Below are 20,003 nucleotides of genomic sequence, written 5' to 3'. Positions count from 1 at the left end.
CTATCTTTTTTGGTTTGAACCATAGGTTTGAACAACCAGACTCAAACTTGTTAACTTGTTAACTTTAAACTCCAAGACTTCTGATTGCTTAAGGCCTCAGAGAGCGGTTAAATTATTTATTTGTTTTATATTTATATATATAAATTTTTCATTCGGGCGAAGCAGTGGCGCAATAGGTAGTGCTATCTCCTCACAGCAAGAGGGTCATTGGTTTGAGCCTCGGCTGGGTCAGTTGGCGTTTCTGTGTGGAGTTTGCATGTTCCCTCCACGTTCCAATGGGTTTCCTCCAGGTGCTCCGGTTTCCTGCACAGTCCAAAGACATGCGGTACAGGTGAATTGGGTAGGCTAAATTGTCCATAGTGTATGAGTGTGAATGAGTGTGTATGGATGTTTCCCAGAGATGGGTTGCAGCTGGAAGGTCATCTGCTGTGTAAAACATGTGCTGGATAAGTTAATCATAATTCCACTGTAGAGATCCCGGATTAATAAAGGCACTAAGCTGAAAAAGAAAATGAATGAATGAATTTTTGCATTCGGTTAACTCAAAAACATAATTATTATAATCATTCTTCTTCTTCTTTTATTTATTGGCAGTTGATTAACAACAGAATGGTGTATTTCCACCACCAACTGGTATGGAGTGTGGATCATTATGACTTAATCCCAACACTGGGGGTCCCTAGACTTCTCATTTCTCCTACTTTCTTTTGAATTCTGCAAAATCACTGGCCCTCTTTTATAATCCCATTTTTTGCCACCTTTCCTTCAATTTTTGATGACACTCATACTTACATTTAGACTAATGTCATTACTTTTACCAGCTTAATTTGCTTCCTTATCTGCAATTTAATTTACTTGAACACCAGTAAGCAGCAGGTACCCATACAAATATTACTGTTATACCCATCATTTGAATTCTATAAAATGTTTGCATTATTTCAATTAAAATGTCTGGTCTAGGCGAGGCAGTGGTGCAGTAGGTAGTGCTGTCGCCTCACAGCAAGAAGGTTGCTGGGTCGCTGGTTCGAACCTCGGCTCAGTTGGTGTGGAGTTTGCATGTTCTCCCTGCCTTCGCGTGGGTTTCATCCGGGTACTCCGGTTTCTCCCACAGTCCAAAGACGTGTTACAGGTGAATTGGGTAGGCTAAATTGTCCATAGTGTATGAGTGTGTGTGAATGTGTGTGTGGATGTTTCCCAGAGATGGGTTGCGGCTGGAAGGGCATCCGCTGCGTAAAAACTTGCTGGTTAAGTTGGCGGTTCATTCCGCTGTGGCGACCCCGGATTAATAAAGGGACTAACCCGACAAGAAAATGAATGAATGAATGAATGAATGAATGAATGAATGAATGTCTGGTCTCCCTTCTGATTTACTATATTGTAAACTAGCCAGCGATTAACCTGAGTCTGAACAGATGACTGATTTCCTCTACCCACTGTATTTCTAATAACAATGCAATCATTTCTCTTGTATACACCGACACTTCATCACTATTTCTTTTCCGTACAGAAACTTGGAATTTAGGAACTTTAAAATGCCACACTATTTAAACTTTGAGGCATCTGTTTATATTTTAACATAACTGTAATATTCATTAATATATATATATTTTTTGAATACATTCTTCATCCTTGTCTCTTTTTTTCTAATAGTGTAAAACCTACTGTTGCGTCTGGTAGTAAGCATGGTTTAATTACTTTTAAAGGTACATTAGGACTAAAATTTAATTGACTCACTTTTATTTGTGTTGCTTTTTTCACACTGTCCTTTTATTTTCCTGCTCTCTTTTTCTCAACACGGCTTTAGTGTTTCTAGTGTTGGATGTTCTTGATTATGACCTTTCAAATGTTGCCAATAATAACTCACTAATAACTGAACTCTTCTAATTTCTAAAGACATTTCCCCGTTTTAGTTTGTAATACTACAATTGGTGTCGTTTTAATAGCTCCTGTACATATTGTTATCTCATGTTGTTTTTTGTCTAATTTTCTAAGAGATGTCTCTGCTGCTGAAATCATTCTACGCACAGCACGTTAATAAAATCGTTTGACAGAGTTTGCACCGCCCACTTTTGCGTGCAGCTACATGACGTCACGTACGTCAGTCGACGTGAGCCGCGTGAAGGTGGGTTGAACACAGCTCTATGGAAGAAGTTTAAAGAACTCTCTTACTAAACCAAAACGACATTTAAACGCTATTTATATTGTTTGAGAATGTGTCGCTGGTACATTTAAACTGGTCTTGCTTTAAACCTGAAACCAAACTGTTAAGAATAAGCCGTGAACACAGTTACAGGCGTGAGTTGACAGATTTAGCCCCACGAGTGGTTATCAACAGGTGTCATTTCAACGTTCCCGTCCGGTTGTGTGCTTTATGTGAATATATTAGTTGAGTGTATGTTAAAACTGCCTCGCCTATGTTGTAACTTAGTCTGTCTAGGAGACTGTAGGTCATGAGTGAACGGATTTTGATGGTTGACCTGTAGATCTGAACACAAGGGTCACAGACTGCTGCTAACGTTAACTTATAACAACCAAACAGGTTCTGTCTTGAATACTGGCTAACTTACCTTATGTTTTCTTTACACTCTTTATTAGTCGTCTGTTTTAGTCCGTGTGTTTGTTTTTGCTCACGTAACGCAGCTTATTTTTTATTGTTCGGCCGTGCTGTCGGTTTAATTCCCTTTACTGGCACCAGGGGTTGTTATGGCATCTCCGGGGTATTTTGGTGACGGTCCGCCGATGCGCGAGAGTGACCCGTACTTCACTGAGGTCATCAACAAGAAGATGCGCGTGCCCGAGCGCCTGAGGGTCGGTCCAACTGCTCAGACAGCAGAACATGTTCATCCCAGACCTGCTGAAGATCTGCCTGCTGCCTACAGCATGCACATCCCCGACAGACTGGCACTGACAGGTAACCGGTGTTTATGTGAAAATGCCTTAACTTAACCTGCGTTAATGAAGTTGTATACACACATTTCGAATATTTAAAGTTGTTTGAGCTAGGTCCCTAATAAAACAGAAATAATGTGAAATATTATTACATTTCAGATGTTTTCTATGCTAGTTTGTGTTCATTTATTAATTATATATGGCAGTTTTTAGTGCTTAGTTTCTTTATTGATAAATTACACAGTTGATTTTGCAACAGGTTTATGTAATGGTATAGAACTCAAATCAAAAGATAGAGGTAAAGTTGGTTTTATATTCGCACATTCAGACTTTCCCCTTATTAATAAAATTCCATAAAAGTATTATTTGCAAAATCTAAATAGCTAAATCATATTAGCAGCCAATGACTATCAAAGTACAACATTGTTCACAGTCAAATAAACAGTGTTAATGTTTTTTTCAAGTCACACTTGCATGCTAATTCCAATCGAATATTCAAAGTTACATGGTAAACAATACAGAGACTTCTAAATTAACGAATGTGCGAATATAAAACCAACTTTACCTCTATAAACAAAAACCTTGCATGCTTGAGCACAATTCACAATCATCATAGGCATGACAACAACCAGTCTACAATAGAGAACATTATTTGAAATCTGTGTAGATCAGTGACAAAAACAAAGTGATGAGGTGAAAAAAAGCACATGGCTTGTAACAATAAATTAAAAAAAAATTATGAATGTTATTATATTTAAATGTGCCCTAGCTATATAATCAGCCCATAAATCTAAACTTGAATATCTGAAGAGTATCTTTTTTTCATTTTAAATAATGTGCAATAACTCTGCATACAAGTGTGAGGGAGAATTATTCAGTTTGAAAACCCTGAAGAGTATAGTACAAGTACAAATCTTTTCTAGATCTTGAGATTATATCGATGTAGATTTAAAACTTGCTATTTGTAGTTTACATGTAAATGTGGAATACATTTTGAATAAAATAAATAAAAAGCCAGCTCTATTTCATTAATTATATTTTTATATAATAACATTAAACAAGCTGCATTTTAAATAAAATAATTATTTTATAAATGTTGAACTGAGTTTCTTTTCTCTCTTTTTCCTTTGTTCCGCTTACATACTGCGATTTTGGTACCATGTTTCAGCGAAGCTCTTTTAATTTACTAAAATATCAGCATATGTTTTCCTGCTTGTGTGCACAGCAAATAATCAGATTATTTTACATTTGTTGTGTACATATGTCATCTATACAATTATACAGTTTCATAATATTTTTTTTAATCCTAGCCATCTTCGAAATACCTCATTGATTATTTCCATAATTAATAAACATTATTAATAACTGAATATCACATCAGCAAGATTTCTAATGGATCAAATTACATTGAAGACTCGAATACTGCTGAAATCCTGCATTCCTGTCATATCAATCAATTGCCTTTTGAAACATTTCAAAATTATTTAAACTGTTTCAATGTTCAGTCATGTGTATTTTACAAAAAAAAATTTAATTATTTTCTTTATTCATTCATTTATAAAAACAGACGCTCCTGATCTGAGTCCACGTCCTCTGTTCTCCAAACACACTTCATCAATGTGGGATGTGCACCAAGGGTCCTGGGATAGGGAAGCATTCAGAGAGCCTGTGCAGGTAAATTGAAGAAGCCTCACATAGCCAGATGTTTCAATAACTGGTAAAATGTCTATAAATCGTAGCTGCTCACTTACTACACAAAAGAGCAACCTGACAGACACACAAATTGGACAAATCCCAAATTTATATTACTCAGAGAATGGTAAAGTAAAATTGAATCCTGTTTCAGGATTATAACCGGTAACTCTTATATATTATATAATATAACTGTTAAATTAAATATAGAACTGCCATAACATGATTAACTCCAGCTGATGGTTTTTCTTGGTAGAGTCCACTGCGAAGGTCTTATAGTGACCAGGGCTTTGGGCGAACTCCCCCAGGAACCCCCACACACTCCAGACAGACAGCCTACTCTCAGACTCCGTAAGTCCACTTTACTTTTTACATGTCTTAACGTTAATAATTAAACTAAAATTGTTCTTATCAATCAGTATCACAGTAAATGTCAAATTTCTATATATAATTTTGTTTGATAAAAATTTTTTTTGAACTCCAGTTCCTTTTTTTTTAACTCCACAAGTATTAAACAGTTGAGTTTTACCATTTTTGAATTCATTCAGCCAATCTCCGCGTCTGACGGGAACACATTTAACTTAGCATGAAAATCTGAATCGAATTGGACCATAACCACTGGAATAAGTCATATTTCTAGCCATATTGGCCTAGAAAATAGCAACTTTTCATTTTCCATCTGTCTTAGTGCTCTATGTAACTACAAAAGAGTCAAGCTTTTAATTGGACAATTAAAAAAACTCTTTAATCATTTTTAGGCAAGATGCTAATGGTCTAATCTGATTCAATAGCCGCGTTTCCACTATCGCACCTAAAGCGAGCGAGCCAAGGTTAGTCGCGTTTCCACTGTCACTTTCGGGGCCTAATTGGGCCAAAGCGTTTTAAAGCCACATATAGCCTAACTTTCATTTTACAAAGACCTATCTGAAAAAAAAAGATTTTAGATATTTTCTAAAAACAATTAACACCGGAGAAGGTTTGAAATATATTTATATATATATATATAAATATATATATTTATATAGTATTCGGATACGATGATATTAATCAAATCGCGCAAACAGAGCATTATTTGGGTAAGTGAATGCAGAATCTTGCCTACCTTTTTTTTTTCTGTCACTCAGTCCTGCGCAGCGCAGCTTTAAACGCATTGGGGGAAGGCCCAAACACAAAATGTGTTCTATATCCTCAAACAAGTGTTTATGTTTTTATATGACGTGGTCAAATTTATAAATGAAACTTTAAATGAAGAGCTTTAGTGAATAGCTGCCGAGCGCAACAAATATGGCTATATTTTATTAGGCTACTCGCTCTTGTGCCGGAAACACTTAACACGACGTCTATCAAAACGAGGATGTTATAAAATACATGCCATATCGAGTTATAAAGGAGACTTTCTGTGGCTTTATATTATGGACGGGTGCGCTCACTCGGGTTGTGTGACGTTTGATTCGGGGACGTTCTGTTGGCGGTGTTTGCGTGACGCGCTGTGAGCTACTAGCCCGACAGTGGAAACGCGACATGATTTCGGCCTCATTTCTCAACCTCCCGGGCTGTTGGCCCGGCCTGGCCCGATTAAAGCCCTGGCTCGCACTGGCCCGATAGTGGAAATGTGGCTAATGACCTACACAAGGCTAAGCTAAATGTGCTCTCACCAGACCTGAATGAATTAACCAAAATCATAAAACTCAACTGTTTAACTCTGGGGGAGTTGTAAAATCTTTCTTTTTTTACAAAAAGAAGTGAAGTGTTCCTTAACTTCCTTTTAATGCAACGTTGTTATTTTTTTTAAATTACTGCTTAATGTCAAAACACATCAACCAAATTAAGCTATAGCTTAACAGCAACAACCTGTAATTGTATTTCTTTAGTTCTTCAATAAATTTAATAGATATCTACATTAATAACATAATAATAAAAAAATCATACCTATGTCTCCCAATCCTGCCACAATACCATGGTTTAGTTACTGGTATTACAGTAAATTTATGGTTTGCTAGCTGGATAGTTTCACAAAGATTTGTTTGTCAAGGTCGTAGTGCTATTTTGTCTGACTTTAAACTGAGTCACAGAGACAAGCGGTTCTCTTTGAAGCGAATCACTGCTAGTTATCTTGCTGATTACTTTTTTTTTTTTTTGATCTGTCTGCATGTAAAACAAAACTAAACTGGAGCTATGGTTCTGCTTACATACATGTTAACAGATAAACAGCCCATGTAATGCATTAAGCTGGGTCGAAAAAATGTTTAATCAATAATCAATTAATTTTAATCAATATTTTCTAAATGCATAGATTTTTTTCTATTAATTTGGTTCTGACTCTGAGCTTAGTTTCTAACAGCAAATCTCTTTTACTTCTGCTTTGCATGATAAACATTTTATTGCTTTATCACCCAGCCCCAACGTATAAGTGTAAGGTGTGTGTATATACACTATATAAATACACATACACACTTGGACAAATAAACAGATGCACACCTGAATAAATTGGACAAATATACTCAGGCACACCTGGAAGAATTGTATTTGTACTTATTTAAAAATAGAGTTTTTATTTTTTTTATATATTTCTCTCACTCAATCTCTTGTCAACACAGGGACCTATTGTTTTTACTGTCTTAAATAGATTCTGTTATTGTGTATCCCCTTTAGTGAAACAACAGCCTGGTTCAGTGTAGGTACTATGTGGACTGGACTAAATAGTGTACAAACAATTTGTCCTTGTCTAAACTGATCATGCGTTTCACATGCATTTAGAAAAACTAACTTGCCTGCGTACAGTATGTGGGGGATTCTAGAATTCAGGATACATTTTGGCATTTCATAATTCACAGTTCGCCAGCACAATTCCTAGAGGGGAGCAGCTCTGCACAGTTTTGCTTCAACCTTAATCAAGCTAAGCTGATCCAAGTAATCAGCTACACCTTGTTCAAGACTACTAGAGATTAAGTGCGTCCCAAATCGCATACTTATGCACTATTCTACACCATTTTGTAGTATAAATAGTGTAAGTGCATTCACACTATAAAGTCTAAAAATACTAAGTGCACTTTAATTACCCGGTTGTTGCACTCCCTCAACCGGTAAAATGAAGTGTGTATTAACGGACACTTCACGCACTCAACGACCGCAGTTTTGCTTACGTTGCAGAAGGGGCGGAGCTTTCGGGCACACATATTGGATAACTTTATTTTTTTTGGATTGTGAAAGCTAAATTCTCTTACGAGAGTGATTATACTGCCTCCCGATGGTGAATGTGGTTATACTCATGGCAGGTATTATTTAGTAGTTTGGTCATGTATTCCACTAATATGACAACTGTCAAACCTCATCAAGGAAACAGTTTGAATTTTCGCTTAGTAAAATAACCATTAGTGTTCCTTTTGGAACAACACTACATACATATACTATGCTGTACGGGGTGTAAGTGCATAAGTACATAGTCCATAAGTACATAGTGTATGATGTGCCATTTGGGGATGGAGCTTATTACTGTCTCATTTCAGACTTCAAAGGTGAGTCCTTCGAAGTCCACATAGGCTGAACCAAACATTCTGAAATGAGACTATCTAGCCTACAGAGGACGGATCGCGACACCAGGGAACCGTAACAGCTGCTGTTAATAAGCACTAATAAAATTTATAATGACTTTTTTCGACGTGATTTTAAAACTGATTTTAAGCGATCTGAAGGCAAAACAAAGTACTGTATACAGTTGAAGTCAGAATTATTAGCCCCCCTTTGAATTTTAATAATGTTTAACAGAGCAAGGAAAATTTCACAGTATGTCTGATAATATTTTTTATTTCTGGAGAAAGTCCTATTTGTTTTATTTTAGCTAGAATGAAAGCAGTTTTAAATTTTAAAAAACAAATTTAAGGTCAAAATTATTAGCCCCTTTAATCTATATATTTTTAGATAGTCTAAAGAACAAACAATCATTATACAATAACTTGCCTAATTACCCTAACCTACCTAATTAACCTAGTTAAGCCTTTAAATGTCACTTTAAGCTGTATAGAAATGTCTTGAACAATATCTAATAAAATATTATTTACTGTCATCAAGGCAAAGATAAAATAAATCAGTTACTAGAAATGAGTTATTAATACTGTTATGTTTAGAAATGTGTTAAGAATATCTTCTCTTCGTTAAACAAAAATTGGGGAAAAAATAAACTGGGGGCTAATGAATCTGACTTCAACTGTACACATGAAAATGTAAACAGTCTATAAAATCACTCTTTATAATGACATGTTATTGCTCTTTTTGTTTTTTAACATATATTTAGATATCCAAGTAAACTAAACTTAATTCATACATTTAAACCAGAGTTTTCTTTTTAAAACGTCCTGCTGTCATCAGCGCACAATGAATCTTGGGATGTTCGAGGCCGTGAAGAATCCACCAGTTGTGTCTTTCATTACCTGGGAAGCAAGGGACGCATTTTGAGGCTGCGTTTGAAGGAGCCTTCGATTTGTTTTTTAAATGAGACAGCCTTCGTCGCGCCACGATGGTGCAGTGCACTTTTAATGCATCCTTCGCAGGATGCAGCCTCTGAAATCAGACACTGCGAACTAAGCAGGTATGAATTGGAGGTGGTTGGAGCTAAACTCTGCAGAGCTGTAGCCCTCCTGGAATTGAGTTTAAGAGCACTCAAGCTTAAAAATACAGGTTTTGTGTAATAACACATTATATAAAGTTACAGTGGGGCACAAAAAGTATTTAGGCAGCCACCAATTATGCAAAATCTCCCACTTAAAAGATGAAAGAGGCCTGTGATTTTCATCAAAGGTATAACTCAACTTTGAGAGACAAAATGAGAAAAAAAATCCAGAAAATCACATTGTAGGAGTTTTAATGAATGAATTGGTAAATTCCTCTGTAAAATAAGTATTTGGTCACCTACAAACAAGCAAGATTTCTTTCTCTCACAGACCTGTAACTTTTTCTTTAAGAGGCTTCCCTGTCCTCCAGTGTTACCTGTTTTAATGGCATCTGTTTTAACTCGTTATCAGTAAATAAGACACTTGTCCATAACCGGACAAGACCACTGATAATCTTCCTCGATCTAGGGCTCCGGATCAAAAAACCAAACTTTTTTGGTAAAAACTTGTGATTGTAGGAGAAATAATGCTGAGTTGCATCAAAAGAACACCATAATGTGAAGCATGGGGGTGGAAACTTCATGCTTTGGGGCTGTTTTTCTGATAAAGAACCAAAAAAATGAATGGGGCCATGTATCGTGAGATTTTGAGTGAAAACCTCCTTCCATCAGCAAGGGCATTAAAGATGAAACATGACTGGGTCATGACAATGATCGCAAACACACCACCTGGGCAATGAAAGAGTGGCTTCGAAAGAAGCATTTCAAGGTCCTGGAGTGGCCTAGTCAGTTTCCAGATCCTCAACCCCTTAGAACATTTTTGGAGTGAGTTGAAAGTCAGTGTTGCCCAAAACATCACTGCTCTAAAGGAGATCTGCATAGAGAAATGGGGCAAAATACCAGCAACAGTGTGTGAAAAACTTGTGAAGACTTGCAGTAAATGTCTGACCTCTGTTATTGCCAACAAAGGGTATCAAACAAAGTATTGAGGAAAATTTTTGTTTTTGACCAAATACTGATTTTCCACCATAATTTGCAAAGAAGATATCCTACAGGATAATATCCTACATCCTGTAAATCCTGTTATTTTCTGGATTTTCCCCCCTCATTTTGTCTCTCATAGTTTAGGTATACCCATAATGAAAACTACAGGCCTCTCTTGTCTTTTTAAGTGGGAGAACTTGCACAATTGGTGCCTCAATAAATACTTTTTTTGCCACACTGTCTATCTAAAACATAATCTTTGTATTATAATCTTGCATTCAGCTTCAATTATCCTGAAATAATTAAGTCTATTTTGCATACGGTCAATGGTCATACATGTAAATACTGAAGTGTACTTTAGACTTGTGCAGGGATCATATCATTATAACATATATGATTATAATTTAAGACTCTGTAGGTTCAGGTCAACTGGTGGGCAATTCTTGTGCAAAAATTAACCCCTTTTTCACAGTTAGAGATTGTGTGTGTGTGTGTGTGTGTGTGTGTGTGTGTGTGTGTGTGTGTGTGTGTGTGTGTGTGTGTGTGTGTGTGTGTGTGTGTGTGTGTGTGTGTGTGTGTCTGTGTGTCTGTGCGTGCATGCGTGTGTTTATTTCTTATTTGGCAACATGACATTATAAGATTTTGCAGAAAAAATTATATTTGACACATACTGTAATGTTGCATGACATTGATTTGTGAACATCAATGTTTAAGCGAGAGTATTGTAAATCTTTGTCTGTATTTTAAGTCCTGCAACAGGTCAGAGTTTTACTATATTATGGTCCTGCAATCTAGTAAAAAAATATTTTAAAAACATAAAAATCCAGCCTTTTAAAATCTAAAACAAGGATCACATCCTGTATGATATGTAGTTTTAAACTACTTCCATTGTGTCAGCTACACTAAAGCTGAATTTCCCCTGATCAGCGCCTATCTCCTTCTTCATATACATGCCTTACTTCCACCGAACATCCACTAGAGAGCAGAATAGATTACTACATGTGTTCAGTTTGCATCAACGCTCAATTTCATTTCTCATCTCTTATTTTGAACACTTACCCATTCAAATGAAGCTCCTTTTGTGTCCGTGCCTTTCCTGCTCTGTCCACAATAGCCGCAGTGTTGGACGTCCACCTGTCACGCTCTCAGCCCCGTCCCAGACAAAGCCCCCGGGACCTCCCTCCATCCCACCCAACCTGCTGTCCCCACAGAGCATCCTCCAGGCCGCCAGAGAGCTGGGCCAGCAGGCGTCGCAGAGACTCCTGCAGTCCGTCACCCAAAAATACTCCTCCAGGTGACACGGGTCTTCATCCTGCACGTCCTGCGCTCTTGCTAACCCAGGACCAGCTTCATTTGCTTTGAGCTTTACTGTCCCATTGTTTGGTTTTGGTTCAGAGCTTTGGTTGAATTCACTGGTAATTCACTAACTAAGCATGTGGAGCGCTTTAAAACCAAGCATTTACGTTTTCCACATTGTCAGTGGCTTTACTTTAGGAAGAAATTTTTCAATGAAAATGTTTTATAAAACATTAAAGGGTTAGTTCACTTAGAAGTGTCAATTCAGTCAATAATTACTCACCCTCATGTCATTCCAAACCTCCTAGAGACCTTCATTCATCTTTGAAACACAAATAAAGATATTTTAGATGAAATCTGAGGGCTGCTTCATCTTCTATAGACAGCAAGACTCATTCAAAGAGCAGTAACATACCAAAAAAATCCTCAAAACAAATCATCGAAATATTATTAAGCTACGACAATATTTTGTGCGCACACAAAACAACGATAACAGCTTTATTCAACAGTTCCTTCTCCTCAGTGTCAGTATAGGGCGCACTGATTCTTAATGAGTATGTTTACATGGATGCCAATAATAGGATTTTTAAAAAATTAAGACAATACTTTGATTAAGAGTCTACCATGTGAAAAGCGATTATTGGTTAATTTATTTCTGATTAAGGTCATAATCGAACCAAACAGAAATCAAATTAAGACGTGAGGAGTATTCCTATTTTAGTCACTGAAGTGCAATACAGACATGTAAACACCGCAAATTATACTATTACCATTGTGGTTTTTGCTGCATTTGTGATAGGATATTTCATACACAGGGCTGTTTGACACTATTCTCTGCGCCTACTGACTCAGCGAAGAAACCTGCATTGCGAATTTGCGGAGGTTTTTTTCTCCCATTTGGCGTTCGTTATCAATTTCCATTAAAACAACACTCTTCCAGCAGTTAATATTCGCATCCAATATCTCGTTTGTCACGGGGAGCATGCATGAAATGTTCCTGAATGAAAGTGAAAGTGCCAAACTGCAGTTAAAGTTGACAAATTAAGAATGAAACACCCGAAATTACATGAAACTCCAGAGGAAATGTGGATAGCATGGTGAAGCAATGACTTTAATCTTAATATATGCTATAACATGCAAAAAGGGATCATGAAAAGAACATTCAAAAAGCAACTCATGTAATCACCTTAATCATAGTATTTAGATTAAGGCATATAATTCGATTACTGATGTCCATGTAAACGTAGTCACTGATAATGATTAACAATGATATTATATGAGAATGTATTTTTATTGGCTCGGATTGCTGGGGTTTTTCTTGTTCCAGTTGGCGAATATATGAACGAGTTAGTAATGATGTTTTATATGTGATTCTTTGAACAAATTTACTCTCTGAATAAGAGATGCAATGACTATAGATTTTGGTTGTATGTTTATAGTTACGGTTATCACAAAATATGCATTTATTAATTTCAAAACACTACTTGTTTAGGAAATCCCATAAAAACCTATGTTTTAAAATGTTATTCATTGCTGCTCTGTAACTAAATAATACAGAACAAAATAATAATAAAAACAAATTATAGTCCATTTCTCTTTGGACTTAAAAATAAGTAAAATGTTGCCATTTGAGCAAATAATTTAACACTGAAAATAAATGACAGAACAATAAATAAATAAATAAATAAGAATCCTGTCTTCAAACACTTGAATCTTCAAAAGTGTGATCACCCCATAATTTCCATGAATATAAAGAAAATGACTACGCTATAAAATAAGAAATTCAACATTATCTTCTGTTGGATTACAGGGGCTCGTTTCAGACAGGAGGTATAGTGAAAACTCAGAGTATTTTAACCCTGAAATGAGAGAAACTCTGGGTTTTCCGTTTCAGAATGGCAGGTTTGTCAAACTCGAGAAAGCAGGGTAAGTCAAGCCCGCTTCTGAAAGAGAGGTAACTTTAACTCAGTCAGTTACCGTGGTAACTTACTTTGTGAACGTAACTTGGTCTGGAGCAGGTTTTATTCTCTAAGCTCTGAGTTTCTGTCTGTCTCCTCCCTTTTTTTAAAGACGAAGTGGTATTTCTCACCTTAGCCTTACATTTCCAGCCACCTATTTTAATGCTTATTTTAGATATGCGCATAAAAAACGATTGATGGAAATGTCATGATCCACATAACTTTTGAAAATTAATTTGAGCTGCTGTTTTTCCACACTAACTGTCTCTGTTTCACTATACCACTGTACACTCACTAATACAGTGGTGTTGCTTTTAAAACATATGCTCATATTTGCTAGAACTTTGCATGAGCAGATTAAGTTCAGCTGGAGACAGAAATGCTGATCTCTTATTTCAGATGTTGCCATGCTCATAATATCTGCACTCCATTGATAATGGCATTTTATAGTCTCGGTGTGCACGCTTAACTCTAAGTTAGTCTAGTCCAAGTTGATTGACCCAACTCAGATCAGCTGTTCTGAAACCAAAAACTTTTCAGAGAGTTTTTAATCTCTCTGTAAATCAACTCAGAGTTCAAGTTTAAACTTCGAGTTGGTTGAACCTCCTTACTGAAACAGGCCCCAGGTCAGGACTACATGGAAACAAACTGGCAGACGAAGCAGCAAAACAGGCCATCTCCTTGAAAGTGACAATGTTTAATTCCTCCTGAGGACTTGAAACCTACAATTAATTTGTATATAAATGAAACATGGCAAAGAAAATGGGACAACTGCATAAATAATAAATTACATGAAATGACCCCAAAAATGAATGAAAGACACTTAGCAAATTATAATTTTGAAACCAGGCATGATCAAACTGTCTATACTATTGTCCAATTGGACATTCCTGGTTGACTCGTTTGTATTTGCTGAATAACGAAGCACCACCTAAATGTAATTACTGCCAGGCTGTCTCTTAACATCAAACATACTTTGTTGGAATGTGGAAGTTTGAAAACCAATATAAGGAGAGCACTTTGATGGAGATTTTTAAAAGGTACCACCAGGAAGAATCTTAAATTATTTATCAAGAATTGAACTAAAAAATTATATGTAACTTTGAATATATTTTTGTGTGAATTTTATTTATTTATATCCTATATATTTATCTTAGTAACTTTTTATTGTAATACGAATTAGTTTTTATCATGTAATATTTTATGTATATCTTTTAGGCATGAATTAGCCATAAGTTGTTAATGTGGCAATAAATAAATAAGAATAAATAAAAAATAGTATTTGTCTAATGTAAACCTGAGCTACAAATTAGCTAAGTATTTACCTTCTAAAGAGAACAAACATAGTCAAAGGCTGCTAAACCTCTGTCTGAAAGACACTTTTGATCAACTACATTAATGAACTTGTTTGGTAATTTTCATTTTGTATTCTTTTTTTCTTGTCACAAGACTCATGACACCAGGCCCGGATTGGCTTATCGGGAGCACCGGGAGAATTCCCAGTGGGCCGGTCCGTATTTTGGCCATGAGGGCCGGTGTCCCTAGCTGCTTGCACTCTCAGCAGTCACACTTTTTTCATCTATTTCTTTATTTGACCATACCTTCACTCTTTTTATTCATTATTTTACCGCAGCGCCGCTCTTCCTATTTATTTTCTCGCAGCCCCGTGAGCAAAATGCAGCCTGCAGGTTAACTAACGTTAATGATGATGAAACGTTAACTATCATCATTCGACCCCAAACAGCGAATTCGAATTAATATAAATGAATAATACACCTGCTCAATGAAAATCAGATGATTCACTACATTAATAAATCTGACATAACTAGATCAGAAATCTAAAAAGGGGAGAAAAAGATTAAGCCATCAATATAAAGTAATATTGTGTCTTGCAGGTCACAGTCCAATACTTTTTTTTTATGCTCCCTGCACTAGTGCTTTAGTGGACCAGTGGTAAACACGTTGCGTTACTACGCCGTCTGACCCGTGTTCGAATCTCAACCGGGAAAATTAATAATATATATATATATATATATATATATATATTTTTTTTTTCATTTTTATTGTTAAGACATATAATACTGTTAGGGCTTTTGAACATTTGAATTTCTAAAGCAGCTGTTGTCTTGAAAAAGACGTGATAGTGTCACTAGAAACTGAATTGGAAATTACCTTATTTTAATATAGACAGTCATGAACTGAGGTGGGCCGGTCTGGCTTGAAACTCCAGGGCTGAAAATGAGTCCCACTCCGGCCCTGCCTCGCACCATTCGTTCAAATAGGTGTGCCTGGTAAGCGTGAGTGCATCGCCCACTGCGAGCACGTCGCTCCTAATATGCACGCAAGAAAAGAAATAATGAACTTGATGAGCAAAAGACGCGACATGAAACGGCCCTTAGTTAATAGCTTCAGCCATACATACTAAATCCATTGTGCGTGGGCATTAGCATCGGTGTACAAGCTCGGAACTTTAAACTAGTGCACAGATGGCAGAACTTTAAGTTGCGGCACTTTCATTCCATGCAAATACCGTGTTGAGAAGCCTTGCAATTAATTAACTGTGACGAATTAAAGCGCTGTGAAATTGGTTAATCGTTGCCTCACTACTCTGAATATGGAAATGATGTTTTTGTAGGCGGAGGAGACATCCCTTATGTTCAACCCAAGCTCATTCTGAAAACGTAGTCCCGCAGACGTTTTTGGAGACAGCGGAATACGTCCCGGGAGGTACGTACGGCTGCATTAATTTTTTTCAAGCGAACGCTACGGGGCGGTGTGACGCTGTTCCCTTTTGCGCTTGCCGGCCGGCCGGACAACCGCTTACCTCCATGTAGAGGGCTTCCCCGCTGCAACCCGTTTGTCCACTCAGCTCACTGTGTACATCGGCAGGCTCGGGAAAACAGAATCCCAAAAATTAAGGGAACGAGTTTCGTAACCGGGTGAGAACGCGGCGAAATCCGAAAACGTGGTAGAAAAAAAATCAGGGCATTTCTTTTTTTGGACGGCTTTTGTAAACTGTTGCTCGGGTTTAGGGAAGCGAGCAGGCGGGGGGGGTCAATCGGTAAAATTGGTTGGGTTCAGGGAAGGAGGAAGGCGGGTCAGCCGAATGGCCGGTCGTGCAGTCAATTATCCAGTCAGTCGGACAGCGGCCTCTGGTGGGTTTACGCGAGAGGCGTTTGAGATGCGAAAAAGCGCACAACAGCGGCCTCTCGCGGATTCGCAAAAGCAAATACTGCAGCCGTACGTACCCGCCGGGACGTATTCTGCGGTCTCCAGAAACGTCCGCGGGACTACGTTTCCACAATGAGCCTGGGTTGCTTATGTTACTAGCTATATAGGAAACAAAATGAGATTGGATTGTTTTTTAATTATTGTGCAGCTATTCAATTAATGATGTAATGGGATTGACTGTGGAATAAAATGCCAGAGTAAGAAAACGATTTCACACCGGGAAAGGCATTAAGCTGAAACGTTCGTGTTTGGGTCTGCGAAGAATGTGAAATAAAGACATATAAGGTAAATATTTAACAAGTTCGGATCACTGATTCTCTCATGAACGAGCATGTATACGGACACTGAGAAACTGTTTAATAATGTTGTTATGTTTGTTTTATGTGTGCACAAATTTGTTCTTTTAGCTTGATCATATTCAGATTCGACCACTGACGTCATATAATGTGTTTTGAGGATGTTTTTTGGAACATTGCTGTCTATGGAGAGTCAGAGAGCTCTCGTATTTCATCTAAAACATCATAGTTTGCAATTATTAACAATTTTCATTTTTGGGTTTACTAACCCTTTAAGTGTAACCAACTAAAATGTGAAGAACATAAAAAAAAATTAGCATTCAATGAAAATGTATACGCATAATTTCATTTAAAAACAAGCTGAAAGGATTTGGAAAACGCATCTGATTGCTATTCTGTTATTGATATTTTGAGCATTTTTTATAATGCTCGCTTATATATTTTTCAATGGCTCTAGAGCTAACCTGGGATACTCAGCTTCATTTGTTTTGAGCTTTAAAGCCCTCCTGTTTGCTTCTTGCCAGGCTTTCAGAGCTGATGCAGCTTTCATGTCTGCAGATTCACATCAGAGCTTTGAGCTTTGGTTGAATTCACCGCTACCGCTTTTAACCAAGCATGTGAAGTGCTTGTGCTTTTAGTTCCTGTTTCCTGCTCCTTTTGAACGGACTTGTTCACATAACTGATGTTCAATGTGGACTGCTCGGTCTGTCTCTGTCTTGTTTTTAAGGTTTGGTTATCCAGAAAACCGTCCCTCACAGGCTGTAGAGGTTCAACCTGATCAGAGCAGGACAAGGTGAAAGTGAATCTTAGGGTTTACTTTAAGTCTGAATTAATGTTCCAGATCTCCAAGAATTTGTGAGATTTGTTTTTTAAACTGTATGTTCAATACTCTGCATGCATTTTGTTTATTATGAAGGTTAAATCTTTGAGCATACTCTCATTTATTTTAAAATACTCCCATAATTTACTTATTATAATATACTCCCATTATTTTCTACTCCGGTTAGAAATAAGAAATGAGGCTTAACCTTTTATTAAACACAATATTTTAAATCACATTCAAGTTCACTCTGAAAAGATATATTAAAGGGGTTTTCTGTTTTTCTTTTTTCAAGTACCATCTTTGGGAACTCATGTACAGCATCCCAGAATCCATTTAGTTTTTTTTATAGTAAAAAAAAAAAGCATAATAGAGCCTCTGTGTCTTTTATCTGTTGCCCAAAGTAGATGCACTTTGGTATATCGTACTGAGGCCAACTGGGGTTAAACATATTCTTTGTATAAACGTGTAAATAATTTCTCCAGGTACTTTATTACTAGAAAATTTAGATATTTTTATATACTGTATATTTTTTGCCATACAGTTTTTTTTTTTATGAATCCAAACCCAAGTTTGATCCTTTAAAAAATAAAATCTAAAATGTTTTCCAGCTTAAATGGCTCCAACAAAATATGAGCCTTTGAAAGAAGATCATTTTATCAGAAATCTAAAGTTACATGTCTAATACTTGTAAAAATGTCTATTGTCAATATTTCTATAAAGAGTCCGAGAGCTGTCGGTTTTCATCTAAAATATCTTGATTTGTAAGCCAAACCCTTTTTGCAAAACTAGCCCTTTAACTTTTATAAGGCAAGGCAAGTTTATTTATATTGCACATTTCATACACAGTGGCAATTCAAAGTGCTTTACATAAATAAGAAAAAAGAGACAAGTGTAAGAAAATGAAAATAAATAATAAAAAAATATATAAAAATAAGAATAAAAAATAAATAAAACAGATAAAAATGTGTTACAATTTTATAAGATAATGAATAAGAAGGAAAAAAAAAAACAATAGTGCGATCTGTCGGATGCAGCACAGTGCTCATTCAGTAAAGGCACAGCTAAACAGATGTGTTTTCAGTCTTGATTTGAACATGCCTAATGTTGGAGCACATCTGATCATTTCTGGAAGCTGATTCCAGCAGCGAGGAGCATAGTGGCTGAAAGCCGATTCACCCTGCTTTGACTGAACCCTTGGAACTTCTAGTTTATATGATCCTAAAGATCTGAGTGATCTGTTGGGTTTGTATTCAATCAGCATATCTGTAATGTATTGAGCCAGTAATAATACTTTAAACTCTAAAATGTAACTGGGAGCCAGTGTAGAGACCTGAGGACAGGTGTGATGTGCTCTGATTTCCTGGTTCTCGTCACAATCCTGGCCGCAGCGTTCTGGATGAGCTGTAACTGTCTGACTGTCTTTTTGGGAAGGCCAATGAGGAGGCCGTTACAGTAATCCACCCTGCTGCTGATAAAAGCATGAACAAGTTTCTCTAAGTCTTCACTGGAAACAAAGCATCTGATTCTAAGACTAAATTAACCAGCTAGATTGTGAAAAACATTAGAATCTTTAATTTTAAGTTGGCAAAAATCATAATCGAATGGATTAAAAAAGTAATAAGTTAAGAGTTGTGAGACTTGAATTAAATCAACCAGCTACAATGTGTAATAAAACATTACAACAAAACATTAATATTATTTGAAGTGTGAAAAACATGGATTGCTAGAATGACAAAAGTAATAGTTATTTTAAATGAAATTTTATTATTTAAAAAATATTTATAAAATATTAAACTAGTTTTATTAATCATCTTATTTTGCAGTAGTATTAGTACTAGTAGCACAGAAGAAATAAGACTTTCTCCAGAAGAAAAGATATAATCGGAAATACTGGAAAAAATGGTCTTGCTCTGTTAAGCATCAATTGAGGTTTAACTGTTGTCACAACAGATTGTGTTGAAGATGGCTATTCAATTAGGTGAGTAGGTTGTTGGTCTAAAGGAGTAAGTTAATGTGTGCGTGTGTGTGTGTGTGTGGCAGTGTCCAGCAGGAGGTCTGGCTCAGTCCTGAAGAGGATGCTGGTACTGCTGTTGAGTTCATGGTGCTCCGCAGGCAGGTTAGTTCTTCAGCACTTTGTCATTCTTTTCTTTTGTTATAGATTTTAGCCTCAGGAAATTTTGAAAAAGAGACTGGTTGTGTTTATATCATACCAACTTGAATGTGTACAT

The 20,003-nt window shown here is 36.6% G+C and overlaps 2 protein-coding genes and 1 long non-coding RNA gene across 13 annotated transcripts in view; 2 read left to right on the top strand and 1 right to left on the bottom strand.

The window, feature by feature from the left end:
• Positions 1–20,003, top strand: part of prrg3 (proline rich and Gla domain 3) — a 303,812-nt gene that overhangs the window by 27,659 nt on the left and 256,150 nt on the right. The gene's annotated exons all lie outside the window — the stretch shown is intronic.
• Positions 103–2,778, bottom strand: LOC147838943 (uncharacterized). Its single transcript, XR_015520613.1, has 2 exons — positions 2,568–2,778; positions 103–499 (listed from the first exon to the last, which is right to left on the bottom strand). It is a non-coding gene; the product is annotated as an uncharacterized LOC147838943 (long non-coding RNA).
• Positions 2,060–20,003, top strand: part of LOC100000713 (proline rich and Gla domain 3) — an 18,606-nt gene continuing 662 nt past the window's right edge. For 2 of the 11 annotated variants that reach the window (XM_087299053.1, XM_087299057.1), the window contains exons 1-5: positions 2,092–2,295; positions 2,696–2,911; positions 4,457–4,563; positions 4,838–4,932; positions 19,816–19,891. In XM_087299053.1, the coding sequence (XP_087155179.1) occupies positions 2,704–2,911; positions 4,457–4,563; positions 4,838–4,932; positions 19,816–19,891 (486 nt within the window). In that variant the 5' untranslated portion in view covers positions 2,092–2,295; positions 2,696–2,703. 11 annotated transcript variants of the gene reach the window in all.

The sequence above is a fragment of the Danio rerio genome, chromosome 21 (genome assembly GCF_052040795.2).
Source record: "Danio rerio strain M-AB ecotype USA chromosome 21, GRCz13ab, whole genome shotgun sequence".
Taxonomy (NCBI): Eukaryota; Metazoa; Chordata; class Actinopteri; order Cypriniformes; family Danionidae; genus Danio; species Danio rerio.
This window is presented reverse-complemented; position numbering and strand designations above follow the sequence as displayed.